Source organism: Desmodus rotundus, chromosome 13 (assembly GCF_022682495.2).
Source record: "Desmodus rotundus isolate HL8 chromosome 13, HLdesRot8A.1, whole genome shotgun sequence".
Taxonomy (NCBI): domain Eukaryota; kingdom Metazoa; phylum Chordata; class Mammalia; order Chiroptera; family Phyllostomidae; genus Desmodus; species Desmodus rotundus.
Window position 1 is genome coordinate 60,696,232 of NC_071399.1, and position 15,251 is coordinate 60,711,482.

General features: G+C 37.7%; 1 protein-coding gene across 1 annotated transcript in view; it reads right to left on the minus strand.

Annotated features, from left to right (window-relative positions):
• Window positions 1–15,251, minus strand: part of DIAPH3 (diaphanous related formin 3) — a 455,761-nt gene that overhangs the window by 173,185 nt on the left and 267,325 nt on the right. The window contains exon 22 of the mRNA XM_053916803.2: window positions 8,695–8,824. Within this exon, the coding sequence (XP_053772778.1) occupies window positions 8,695–8,824 (130 nt within the window). The remainder of the gene's footprint in view (window positions 1–8,694; window positions 8,825–15,251) is intronic.

Here is a 15,251-nt window from a genome sequence, read left to right on the forward strand (position 1 = left end):
AATGTGTAACCCATGGGCATGGGACTAAAGGGGGGTAATGTGGGTGGGAGGGGGTGTGCAGGATGGAGGGGAGTAAAGGGGGGGAAATGGGACAACTGTAATAGCATAATCAAAATATATATTAAAAAATTTGGGGGAAAACAGTTCTTTCCTTATAGTGTCAAAATAAATAAAAAGCTATTAATAAGCACTAGTACTTTTTTCCTTAAAATAACTAGCTTGACAAAGAGCTGCTGAGAAGCTAACATCACAGTGATAGACATATTTACATAATGAAAGGGACTTCGTACAGAGTAATTTGAAATCCATCCTTAAAGATGACCTCTCCTGAGAGGAGTCAAGATTCTCTTTAGTTTTTTCTGTGAAGGTGAGTAAACATCTTTTCAGACGTTTCTGTCACTTACATCACTTATCTGAAGTGTTAGTTCATATTTTCATATAGCACTCCTTACTAACTCGGGGCTGATAATATTGTTCTTTAAATAACATGTAAACGTTTCCATAAAAAACAATTAACCTCCAAGTTGTTGAAGAATTGCTGGAAGACTAGTTCTTTTTAAAGGTTATTTAGTAACAGAAACCCTTTTTCTATAGGGTTTCCATAAAGAAATCTTATCAAAGTTCAAATCTAATCAAAATAGAGTGTCAGGCTGAAGCACAGGAGGGAAAATAGAACTCATTTTCCAAATTGTATTCCCTACACTTGTATGTCCAATTGGTGAAAACGCACTGAGATGAACATTTACGATTTGTGTAATTTCCTATATGGATATTATTCTCTAATTTTTAGAAAAGTATAAAAAATGTTTAATAAGAGAAATCTATAAAGTTCTTGGCCTTGCATTCTAAAGCTTGCATAAGTGTCAGGTAAGACACAGTTGGTATCTGTTGAAATATCCTGTGAGAATATATATTAAATGTCTAAAATATACTCTTCACAGAGACTCATGTTTACCTGCACCATTACTGACAACAGGCAGATCTATGACAACAAGAAATAATCATTGAAAAATAACAGCAATGACAACTACAACAAATACAGAGAATATTTATGTAGTGCTCACTAGGTGCTCTTCAAACTTTATGAATATTGACACATATTAACTCATTTAATCCTCATTACAAACCTGTGACTTAGCACACTTATACAATCCTCATTACATAGGTCAAAAAGAAAAAAAGAAACAAAAACAAAAAACAAGAAAACCAAGTCCCAGAGAGAATATGGAGCTCATTAAGGTTCTACCTTTACCAAGAGGCAGATCTGGGGTTTGAATACCAATTGTCTAGCTTCAGAGTAATAGCAGCCTCTCCCACAAAACAAGGCCTGTACAATCGAACTGGGATCACATTTTTATTTTGCCCACTGAAATCATTTATTGGAGTTATTGTAATTGCCACTATCTTGTTAATAAAAGTTCCTCAATTCAGAGGCATATTATGAATTTAAGGCATATTAAGGTCTTAAGTGCTTTAGTATTTGCATATGACTTAAGGGTGCTCCATAGGCTCATCAACAACTGTTAAACACCAAAATGTTTCACGACATAATGATAAATGCTTTCCATATGTACCTATCAGTGTAATTTCCCTTAGCTGTTTCCTAATACTCAAAGACAATAATGCTACCTCCATCAGTTATGGGACTGATGACAAGGATGACAAGAGGGGACCAAGTTCAATAGTGCCCCCACCAAATCCATGCCTACACAGCAGCTCAGAACTTATTTGGAAATAGGATCTTTGTGGAGGGAATCTATTAAGGATTTTGAGAAATCCTCCTGGATTTAGGGTATGCACTAAAGGAAATGACTGGTGTGTCCTTATGGGGAGAGGGGAGGGCACAGTGACACGAAGAAGGCAGTAGGAGATGGGGCAGTCACCGGAAGCTCAGAGAGAGGTGCTGGATGGTTCTTCCCTGAGAGCCTGCGGAAAGAACCAATTCTACTGATACCTTCATCTCAGACTTCTGTATTTCTCAACAAGTAGTTGAAAAATTTGTTGCTTAAAGCAACCCAGTGTGTAGTAATTAGTCATAGCAGTCTTACAGAACTAATACAATTACTAATTCAACATGTTGTAAGCTGCATAAATACAGCGGGCAATTCTACCTGCTGCATCTGATCAACTCCACGCCTCCGCATCGGTCCCATGTCAGCCCTGTGCACGGCGAGACTCAGCGCATTGCCGTAAGTGTGGTTTTCCCGTCCATGCTTAGATTTCTCTATGGAACACACATTTGCTTTGTCAAGCTGTCTTTAGAACGCTCTCATTCTGAAATTTTCTTTCATCTGCCTTGTCTGTAATTTCCCACTTCAGGTTGCAAAACTGAGGTGCAGTAAATATAACTTTACAGCCAGCAGTCTAAGAGAGCTCCAAGACCTTGGTCGTCACTGTTGACCCTGCCCTGTTACTTGATGCTAGCGATGGCTCATAGGTGACACTGATGTAACTGTTTGAGTAGCTATTTCAAGTCGGTAGCTGGCCAAAAATCTGAAAACACTGTAAACTGTTAGCTTCTCAAAAAGATTAATGCTGTATTGATGCCACTTTCCGTCTGCTAACCTCCAAAAAGATATAGAGGTCTTCCTGATGTAGTTTTCTTCTTCATCATCATCTATCAGCCCAAGTACCAGCCGACTCAGGAAATGTTCCTAGCTCAGTATCTTAAAAAGCAATCTTCAGCTGCGAGTGGTTCCTCCATGCCCAGTGTTCTTCAATGTCAATCCAGAGTCCTTCACCCTTACAGACATTTTGGCAATTTCTTTCTAAATTCCTATCTGCTGCTTTCCAAAACAGTTTATATTTGCACTAAAAAATACTGCATGAAAGTCTCCAATTTCAATTTCTGATGCCAACTCTTCATAGATAATCCCTGGAAATGAACTGGCAGAATTTACAACAAAATGCTGTTCATCAGACAACTTGGGCCTTGTGGCTCCTGACCAGTAGACCATGCAAGTGTTCATTTTACAGATATTGTCCCTTCAGTAAGTATATGCAAAAATATGTGTGAATTGCAGTTTTTAAAAGTTTAGCTTTTTTATATTTGACTTGTAATAATATTAAAATTATGGTTCCTAAGTATAGTTATTAGATGGCTGCAGATTGTCAAATTAGATCATTGAGGCAACTACCTAGAAGTCCTTGACTAGCTTTATGGACATAGCTTATTACTCTACTACCAACCTGTAAAACCAGTGCCCCCAGCTAGGAATACCAAATGCCTACACCATTTCCATAGGATAACGAGCAAAAAGTGTATAGGCAAAACCATCTATCCATTTCTCCTCTTTTGGAAAGTGTCAAAAGACTATTCAACTAGACTTTATCAGCTACTAGCTTATAATAAAATTACAACTATTATATTGGCAAAACAGGGAGATGTGGCAAATAAGTATACATTGGGATGTAGTCAGTAAAAGGCAAAAAAAGACTTAGTACAACTCAGTATAAATGAATGTATTCTAAAATAAAATCTACAAGATGCCATAGATCTAATCCTGAAATTAAATGTAAATAGCCATAAATATATTTATTAAGAATACCTCAATGTTTCCTTCTACATGTACTAATTTATGTCATGTGTATTAAAAAAGGGAATTGTGATATACTTGTAATTATTTAAAATCTTGTGACAATTCATGGTTTGTACAAGAACCTTTGATATTCCCAAACTGATTGCTAGTGAAAGGACAATCTGCACAGCAGGTCTATGACTGTTTCTTCACCTGATCTGATGAAGTAAAAAAACACTCAGGTAGGCTACTCTACTCTGTAGCCAAAATGTCTAAGCCGGAAAAGTCAGTGTATTAGTTTGCTAGGGCTACCATCACAAAATACCACAGACTGAGTGGCTTAAACAACAAAACCCTACTTCCTCAAAGTTCTAAAGTCAAAGATAAGGTGTCAGTAGGTTTGGTTTGTTCCGAAGCCTCTCTCCTGGGTTTGCAGGTGGCCACCTCTTCACTGTATTCTCACGTGGTCTGTCTTGTGTGCGTGCACATCTCGGGTGTCTCTCTGTTGAGTCCAAATTTCCTCTTCTTGTAAGATCACTAGTCAGGTTGAATTAGGGCCCACCCTAAAGGGCTCATTTTAACTTAATCTCCTCTAAAAGCCCTGTCCCACATACAGTCACATTCTCAGGCATGCAGTTAAGGCTTCATTGCATCGGGACAGAATTCAACCCAAAAGAGCATATAGATACTTTTTGTGCTTCACCGACAATTCAATGAAAGCAATATCCTACACGTTTGTCTTTTCCAACAAAATTATTTTAATATAAATGCCCTCCCAGCAACAATGTGTACTATCCAATTACTTCACTATATTGGGAAAAATGTACAATGTGTATTTTCAAAACTTTAATATCCTACAATTGATTTAAGACATGGAATGAATTACTTATCTCAGAAAATTATGGGGCCCGAACCTACAGCCTTCACGACATAATGGTGTCAACTAATACAAGGTTACTTAGGTTGTTAACTTGCTGCACAGTAAATATTTTAGCGAACTGACAGTGTACACTTAAAATAGAAAATGTAATTGAATTAATAATACTGAATATTCAAAATATATATTCTACATACACATGTATATAAAACTCACTAATACATTTTAATTGACATTTTTGGAGGTCCACAGTGTAAGGAGGTTAATGAAAGCCTTTGAAAATGCTTTGTACTTGTTATTGCGGATGAATTTGAAATTTTCAAACACTATGCAGTTTCCAGGTGGCAGCCACCTGGAAATTAAGTGTTCTAAGTGTTCACAGTAGGTGAATAAAAGACAAACATTTGGTATTTAGTAAGGCATTTATCATAAAATGTTGGAAAGTCAGGAAGAATTGAAAACTAGGAGATATATTTGAATAGACAAATATTTGGATTAGACCAAGAAATTACTAGCTAAAAGCAAACAAATAGAGCCTTAAAAGCAGAGAGGTCTTTAAAATGGAGAGAAAAAAAAATCAAATATATCAAAGAATGCTCTTGAAAGCTAAAAATGTGGAAATAAAAACATGACAAAAATAAAAATGGGTGATCATTAACCCACTCTGATAATACATTGGATATTGCCCTTTCTTTAGAAGCTGATTACATTCCCAGCAGTTCCAGAAATGGTCTCGAATGTATAGTAGGAGTTTTTAAATAGTGGTCTAAGAATTTCTGCAAAACCTACAGATTTATCCTTAAGGGCAAAGTGGAGTGAATACACAGAGACTTTAGTGAGGTTCCCAGTAAGAACCAGGAAAAAGCACCAAAGAGAAGGTGACATTTACTTGTTACTTGATGAAAGAGAAAACTAGACATTTCAGGGCACAGCTGCCACTTCCCGTAGATTTAACTTAGAATCTACCACAGAGCTCTCCGTTGAGATAGTGAAAGGTGGTAAACAGACAGGGCAGATGAGAAAGAGGAATAGAAGGAAGGGGGCTGAGGAGGATTTTCTCAAGTAATTAAATTTTGGGGAGGAGAGGTGCAGGGTATAGGAATCAACAGCCACACTTTATGGCATATGGTGATCTACAAACTGAGGTGTAGCTGGAGATGGCAAGTAAGCTAATGAATCTACAAGTGTGGAGCTTAGACGGAAAGTTGGGGTAAAAGTTTGTGAGTCATTAATGTTATGATGGTATTTAAGCCCTTGGGACCTGAAGAGATTACCTGAGGAGAAGCTATAGGGAGAAAAAGGGCTGGTAACAACAGCAATACTTAGAGGATGCATAGAAGAGGAGGAGGAAGTAAAGGGCACTGAGAGTAACAGGGAGGAGCCAGCTGGGACAGAAGCCAGTTGTGAGTGACAGAGCCCGAGTCGCCTAAGTCAGAAACTATGCCTTGGATCGACGGCATCTCAAGAGCACAGTTTCCGGCACGGACTAATCACACGACATATGGTGATTTAATGAATGTGTGAGTAAGTGACAGAGTGAACTCACATGGCCCTTCTAGAATTCAGAGTTGACTGTCTAGGGAACAGTGGAAATATTTGCTAGAGCTATGATAACCCTACAAACGACAGAGCTGAACAAGGCGACACTGTAAACTTACCTTTGTTCCATTTTAATACACACAAAGAACTCCACAGTTTTGTCATATTTTCTATTCATTAAAAAATATCATTCCAATTTAATGAAACAGGTCATGTGAAATAATCAATAAAACCTTCATAGATTAGAGTTCATTAATTTCACTTGTTTAGACAAAGGAAAATGTATTCAACCCTTAGAAACTGAGAAAGGAAAGAACTATCACAATCGTACACAGAAATACAATAATGACCTGAAATATTTCCACTGAAATACAACAGATAAGCTGGAAGCTATTATCTCTCAGAAAAGAAGCAGTCTTAATGAAGTAGATTTTTGAAAATTGTCATCCGGGTAAGCTCATTAGTTGCAATGAAAGTTCCCCCTGCTGATCCAAGAGTACCTAATGGCCAAGATTTGTTATGTCTCAAAAAACAAAGGTACTTTTTAATTCATGAGATAGCTCACTATGGAGATTCCAAATCTAGAAACTTTTAAATAATGATATATAAGAGCACTGAAATACTCCAAAGCAAACAGACTTATTTCATACAAAACGTTACACGTATTCCTCCAAAATCTCATGCATAAATAGGGTAACATAAGCATAGAAAGAAATTATGCTCTACAATCACCTGCACTATAAAAAAAATTACCTCAGTAGTGGCTACTCTATCTCAAATATGGAGTTTGCTGCTCCCTGAGAAACACATTAGCGGTATGTGCTGACCCATCCACATACGCGCTCCTCTGCTGTAACAGATGGAAACTAAACCCCCAAGGCCCGGACTGCCCCACAGAAACACCGAAGAGGAAAACAAACAGAAGAACCTAATTACCAAGTTACAACCCTGCAAGACCTTAGGAAAGTTAAGTAGTTTTCAAAAGTAAAATATTGTACTATTTGTACCGAATTTTACGTACAATCAAGTGACTCATGATAAATGATATTTCAAAAACTTAATTTATACACAAAAACTGCCAGAAAATAAATTCTGTGATACAAACTGCATCTGCAAGAGAAGTATGTCCAGGCTCACCGTTAAGTTTTAGGACCAGTAGGAAAGAGGGTGAAGTGATCATTGGCAGAAAATGTCTGTGTTGCTTTAACCGCTGCTCAATACCTAACGTTGACATAAGCTGTTAACTACTCAACTACCTCCACTAGGAGAAAAAAAAAAACTTGTACTACATTTCAAGGCACTTTGCACCACTTTTTCATCTACCATTCTGTTACTTATCAAGGATAATGCTCATGAAGAACATCCACTTTCAATACTTTTTCATTTGTTAATTCACATTTTACTCCAAAATTTCAGAAATCTCATTTAGGGAAGTCACCTTCCCCAAATTAAAGAACTGACCACATAAAAACTATTTTGAGTGTCACTGAATTACTTTTGTTTTTTTCCTCTGTGCCCTTTGGCCCTATCTCACACTGTTTAATATACGACATAATTTCAATTATTTTCATTCTTAAATTTCACATACACATACAATAGTCTTATACCAAGTACATTTTAAGGTAGCACAAAGACAAAGTAAGTAATTCAATTATCATTAGAGCATTGGGAGGCAGGAATAAAAAGTAAAGTTAAAGGTTTAGTTTTGGTCTTAAAAATCTAGACCAATATATTTCCAGCACCCGCCCTCACCCCCAAAAACATACATCTCAGGAAAAAGTGTCAAAGAATATATCATCTCATCAAGTCACATGCCTTTATGAGATAAATTACTACAATCCCCATTTTATAGAAGGAAAAACAATTTAAACAGGGTAGGGAATGATAAAAGTGAATTTTTTGATTTAAGGAGTATTCATTATAACATGGAAAAAATAAAGTATCTTTAAGTTGACCAATTCCAACTTTAAGAAGGAAATAAACAAATTACAAAATACTTTGACATTGCTAATGACCAGTGCTCCACCCACAAAGAGAACAGACAGCCACCATTTCAAGTAAGTTGTCCTCCAAAACACAGTACACTTGTGTATCTTCATACAAGTGTGCATTCGTAAGTGGGTAGTTGTGAGCCCATTAAAGCCCCCCATAGGATCAACGTGATACACAAATAAAAACTAATAAAAAAAATTACAATTGATCATATTATAACCAAGTATTAGTAACAGGTCCTAACTCTTTCTATGACCATTTATAACGTGATCTAAACCCAGTCAGGGCTAGAAGCAGGTTAGAAAAGGAGTGAACAGAATCTCTGGAAATGTGGTGTCTACTTGGAAGAGAAAGCAGGCCCCACCTGCAAGGTGGGTGGAGACAGATCTAGGATTTGGACAAATGGGGGACACTGATTACTAGTGCTTGGCTCAGATATACAATAGTCCCTGAGCACTGGTGAATGACACTGAGTCCCAGTGGAGCAGGCTTACCAGCAGAGGTGGGGCTGGCAGGTACTCCCAAGGTTTAAACTGAAAAACTTCGGATTTTTAAATATAGGGCCTCATTATCTCATCAAATTAGACTCATAACTCTAATAATGACAATTCATAAAACAAATGTTCTGCAACTTCTGTTTTTAAAATGACGCATTCAGTATGAAAACACTGGGATGGAATAGCAAGCATGCTCAAATGAAAGGCATTATTTTCTGTCTTTAAGAACTGAAGACTCAGAACAGAGGGATATTTCTATAAAAGCACAAACCTTTGCTAGCTTTGTCCAAATGTTCCAAATCATTCACAAAATTCAGAATATCAGGGTACTTTTCTTCACATATTTCCACCAGAAAATGAAGTAGCGTTGTTTTCTGATCTGCTGATTTTGTGTCCTTTAGCTAAACAGGACAAGAGGTAGAAAAAACATAGAGTCAAACATATTTTGATAACCTGCCACAATAATGTTAATACCATATTTTCAAGATAAGAATAAATGAGTAAAATTAGTTAACTCTATTTTTGAAAAGCAAGTATTTAAATACTTGCAACGCTACTCTTTATATGTTGTTGTTCGGTCAAAGTCACTAACAGTAATTGAAAAGAAGGAGTAAATTTAATCCAATCTGGTATGCAACATTTTATGGGAAAAAAAGTATGGTAAGTACCTAAGAAAACAGAAAAGCCTCAAAGTCAATCCAATAGTGTTTTTGAAAACACCCCCTCATTGGGTCGTTTTTCACTTGGTGCATTCAGAGAGAGCGAACACCATTTACTGCGGGAGCTGCAGGTACACAGATGACACAGTCCTTCCACAAGAAGCTGTTCAGTGAAAAAAACAAAGGAATGGAAAATATGTATTTACCCTGGTGGGCCAAAGAGTAGAGTAAACGAATCACAAAGCACGTTTAGGAGGACGTGATGTCTAAATTGAACATTGGTAGAGAGGACGTTGCACGGGGCTAGGGAAGGAAAGAAAAAAGTCAAAAGCTCAGTGTCAGGGGCAGAGGGAGCAGCTGTTGCAAGCGGAGGCGTCTGCCGGACTCCAAAATACAAGTGCGTGCCGGGGAGGGCAGGAAGGTAAAAACGTATAAATCTTGAAGGACAGGAAAACAAAGAAAATAAAAGAAAAGGTAGGCCATGCAGTGGAAATAGGATTTTGATCCCTAAAAATTTGGAATTTTTAAGCAGATGACCAGATGTACATTTTAGAAAGCTCCCTGTGTGGTAGTGTGAATAAAAGATTTGAGCAAGGGTAGTAACAGAAGCAGAGAGAGTAATTTAAAGAGCTGTAGCAATAACCCAGGCAGGGAAAGACGATGGCCTGAGCCGAGGTAATGCTTCGGGAATAAAGATCACGGGGCAGAGTGGACAAGAAGCTCAGGCGGTGCCATTAAGTGACAAGGGATGAGAACAGTTTGGGTGGGGTGGGCAGCGAAAAAATCACTTCAGTTATGAACAAGTCGAGTTTGAAGTTTTTAAGTAATATCCAAGTGGGAATGTCCAAAAAAGACAGATTTATACAGCTGGAAACAGTGTTTCTCAACCTTTTCCATCACTGCTAGCTAAGGGGCTTTTTAAGGGATTTTCCCCCCCTAATTGTTTGCACCCATGGGATTTTTAAACCACAGGCACACTGTACATATATTTAGGTACTGTATGTACATCTGTGCTTTACATGTAACAACAGTAAGACATTTTTGTTCACCGAGAACAATTTTTTTATCCCTTTGAAGGTGAGAAACTGATGAAAATTCCTCAGGTGGTTGGACCTTAAAAGGAATCAACTGGTCTAAGAGCCATTAGTTTGTGAGCTGTTAGCCCTGAGGCTAAAAATTTGATCACGTAAACTCCAACAGGTACACAGTGAAAGAAAGAACAGTGGCTTGAGCATCAGAATGGACCCATCCTAAGCTGAAATGGCCGAGGAAAGCGAGCAGAAAGGAGATGTGGTTAAGCTAAAATCCAAGCACTAAATAGAAAGTCAGCTCGTGTTTTGGGAACTTACTGGGGTAAGGAGTACTGAGCGTGAACACAGGACGAGTAGGTAATCTGGCAGTGTTCCCTACAACGGAGGAATCATCCAGAGCAGATACATGTACAAGAGGGGAAAAAATCACACTGTGCATACCAGGATTAATTTAGAACTGGAAATTTGTGGCCTACCTAACTGGGACAGCCTTAATTTCCTGCTTCTTTTCCAACAATTTCCCACTTTAAAATACGTGTGTCAGCCCTGGCTGGGTGGCTCAGTTGGTTGGAGTGTTGCCTCATAGACCAAAAGGTTTCAGGTTTGATCCCTGGTCAGGGCACATACTTAGACTGTGGGTTTGATCCCCGGTTGGGACACCTCTGGGAGGCAACCGATCGATCTTTCTCTCACATCAATGTTTCTCTCTCTCCCTCTCTTTCCCTCTCTCTCTTCTTCATCCCCTCCCTCCCTCTTTCCCTCCTCCCTCTCTCTCAAATCAATAAATATATCCTTGGGTAAGGATTAAAAATAATGTGTAAGTGTATACATTAATATATACCCACATATGTAATATCTTTACAAATTCTACCATCACTAAATATCACTATCACCATCAGGGGAAAAGCCAGTATACAATACGAGAATGGGGGCAATTCCATGCCATCATAAGTATTAACACACACAACTTATTAATTCAAAAACCAGCACATTCCTGCAACATACAGCTACCTTTCTAGACAGCATGATTTTCGTACGATTACTCAGGTAATAGGATCAAACACTATGTCAACCTACTCAACGACACAAACTAACATTGAATCACTGTGTTGTACACTTCAAACTAACACAACATTATATGCCAACTATACTTTAATAAAAACATTACAATGGCTCCTGGCATTTAAAAAATTTCTATCAACGTTGAATCCATTATTTAATGCCTTTTAAAAGGAACACAAATCACAAAATCTGGCTGAGTGTTTTGAAAGACTATAGGTCTGTCTGGAAAAAGTCCACCTATTGTTAATATAACAAGAATGGTTTGTTCGACATTGATATAACCGGGCAGCCAAGGAGGGTGGACTAAAAAACACATGTGTGAACAATGATGACCTTACCACACTAGTCAGTGAGGGTGGTAGTGAGCATGTGCACTGTGTGGCCATCACATTCAAAATGACTGAGCGAGTAGAGCAATGGATCTGCATCAAATTTTGCTTTAAACTTGGACATTCCTCTGTGGAAACTACCGGAATGATTCTGAAGGCCACAGCTATGGGGGTGGTGATGGGCAGCTTCATCAGGATAAGCCATAGGAGATGCAGCTTCATGCATCATGTCTCATGCAGTTTTTTTTGGTGAAACATCACCCAGGTGACTCAGACCCCTTATAGCCCAGGTTTGGCGCCCTGCAACTTCTGGCTTTTCCCAAAACTAAGATCACTTATGAAAGGGAAGAAATTTCGACCATCAGTGAAATTTGAGACAATACGACAGGGCAGCTGATGGTGACTGGGAGAACTGTGTGAGGTCCCAAGGTGCCTATCTGAGGGGACTGAGGTATCATTGTCGCACATACATTGTTTCTTGTATCTTCTTCAGTAAATGTCTCTATTTTTCATATAACATGGGTGGGTACCTTCTGGACAGACCTCCTACTTCAGAAATGACCTGAATCCTAGAATGGCCACTCACATGCATGGCTGACCTAGTAATGTTAAAACACACCCTAAACTATACATAGCTTTGGACGAGTTACTGGCCCTCAGTTTTCACAGAAGTAAAATAAGAATACAAACCAGACAGAGGAAGAGAATTAATTCATTGTCTGCTCTAAAAATATTAAATATGCATTCTAGTGGACTTAGTGATGGTGGACATAGCAAAATCTAATTTGAAACAATAAGATAAAAATGAAGAAACCTAGTTATAAATCTCAGTCCAGAAGTTATTTTTGAATGCTCGAGCTAATTAAAATCTTTGTGAGTTTCAGTTTTTACATATGGTGAGGATGTTAATACAATTTGTAAAAGTTACCTCTCAACCATAATTGCATTCATGCTATCATCGTTAATGGATAAGGCCAAATTAAAAGTAGAAAACTTCGGCAAATGTAGTTTTCCTTTGTACAATTAACAGTTAGCATAAAAGTTGTCCCTCTCTCTTTTTTAATAGCATCCTAGTAATGAAGCTCTTTACCCCTCCACCCCCAACCCCTTTACAGCAGGGTCCACCTGGGGAATCCTGTCCCCTCTGTGAACACTCAGCTCCCGGCGGTCACCAGTTCACACCCTTCCTACCGTGCTCCTTTCGTGTGAAACTGGATGCTCGGCCTGTGTGGAACTGTAAGACAAGCACCACCTACTTCTCTGGCTGTGAAGCCTGGAAAGAGTTTGCAGTACTATTTGAAACATAGCTAAACAGCCAGCCACTGCTGGGATTAACAGATCAAGAAGTCTCTCTGATCCAACAACAACCCACTGCGTCAATGCCGATCTTTATTCATGAGCAGTAAGACTCTGAACTAGAACCCTGGAAACACTGTAGTTTACATGGCATCTACAGGTTTACTGAGAGTCGAGTCTGCAGGTCTAATACATTTAAGTATTTAGAGACAATCATGAAGCTAAACACTAATTTACAGAAGAGGGTGGTATATCTTGGTTGTATATTTGAAAACATCAACTAACTAGCAAGTAGCATATTGGTAACAGTTTAATATTAAAAAGTATACTGTGAATAGTAAAAGGAAGCAGAATTCTGCTATGCCTCCGAAATCTATTTTTAACAACTGTGAAAGAAAAAATGCCCCCTGAAAATTTGCAATAAATAAACCTGAAATGAAATTAAACCCAGTTAGTAAGAAATTCAAGAAAGAAATACAGGGATCGTGCCAATAATGCACAGTGTCTCACTTACAAACTGTATGGCTCTAAAATTGAGGCCAGACTTTTTTTTTTCAGGTTGAACATTTTCAGGAAAAAATCGTGTAATTCTGCCAAGGTATTTTTCCTGCCTCAATTACTCTATTGGCTCCCTCCTTCCCCAAATCACCTAAAAAACAAACTCCTTCTAACAGCAGGAAAGCACAACAAAATGTATTTGTCAAAATCTTTACTTGCTGCTCAATTTTTTTCACCTTTTTGATAAACATTAACAGTAAGGAGGGCACATCCTATTTTTATTAATTTCTCATATCAAACGTAATCAGGGATTAAGCCAGAACACCTAGGAGATAGTGATAATTTTGCTGAAGAGATCAACTTGAGCACGTTCTGTAATGCTAACTGTTGGAAAGAAGTGAAGCTAAAATGTTTGCTTTGAAAATTCATTTAGGTTTAAAAATATGTTTTATTTAAATTTAACAGACATTGCTTGACAGAATTCCTTTTGTATTATTGTCAAGAGATTTATCTTCCTGATGAATAATCATCACTATTAAGTAGAATTTCTTATTTATATATTGCTTCTTTAAGGTACATTTAATGTGGCATACATGTCAAATGAACAAAAAGATGGATGGACTTTCTTCAACTGCTCTATTCATTCCAGACAAAATAATGTTAAAAGCAGATACTGTAATAAATCATTGCCTAGTTGTCAGTCTGGAGCAGAAGTTCTCTGTTGCTACAGTGCAAGGTTTTGGAATATTTCTAAGGTATTTGGCACAAATTTGGATGGTAATGGGGTTAGGCAGGGCAGGGGAGAGCAACAGGGGGAAATGGGACAACTGTAATTGAACAACAATAAAATCAAATTAAAAAATGAAATTTCTTTGTTTTAGGCACAATGAAGAAAATTCCTAAAATGAACCTTAGTATCTTGGTGATTTTCTTAATTCAAAGACTGCAACCCTTTACTCTTCGGTAATAAAAATCTTGTATCTTATGAATATTATTAAATTAGTAATTCTCCTCCCATTATGTTCTGTAATCTGAGTATGTTTCCAAACACCACTGTTTTAAATGTTGTAGACATTGCCGACCACCAGAAAAATGACGAAATTATGAGTTCCAGCAATGACCCCGCGGACATTCTAGAAGGCCATCACTGGTGAATAGTATTACCGCCGAGAATGACAGCAGCAGCTGTCTTACGTGGCACTTGCAATGAAGCAGGGACAGGCCAAGAATACAGGTTTTATGCTTAAAACGCCCATCATTCCCATTATGAAGGAGCAGAAACAGAGACATTCGTGAGACCATGTCCTGAGCCCCACCTCACTGAGCTGCTATCTAACAGAGCCAAGGTTTGCACCCGCGTCTGAGAACGTGCGGACCTCTTCACCACTACAGATATGGCTCCTTGACAGAAGTATTTTCCTACTGTGCTTTATTGTGCATCAAAAGAAACACAATTCTCAAAAACACAGTGGATAAAAATAATAGTAAGACAAAAGAGCACTAATGCAATTTAAAATACTGAATCTCTATAACCTGAAAATTCTAGCCTGGAAAGCCTTTGAAAATGAACACCCTACACCCTTATGTCATTTCTAGTTTTGAGAGCACGATATTCTTTCTATTGTTTTATATTTTATGTTAATAAAATGCCACCTGAATACATAACTCAAACAGCAAGCCTTTCCATATTGCTAATGTAATAGTGCTGACATAAAATATGAATATGGCTGGGTGAAAACATATCTATAAAGTTTAAACTTCAACAGATTTTAACAAGTATTCATAATAACATCATCTTTCCTCTCAAATCCTTTGCAGAATAAAGTGATTTGTATATGTATGAAATAGCATCTCTAAATATAAGTTAAAGTTATCCACACAAAAATGGATTTATAAATACAAACTTCCAATGAATATGTCATAATTACTCAGATAAGAAGTTCAAAAAGTCAA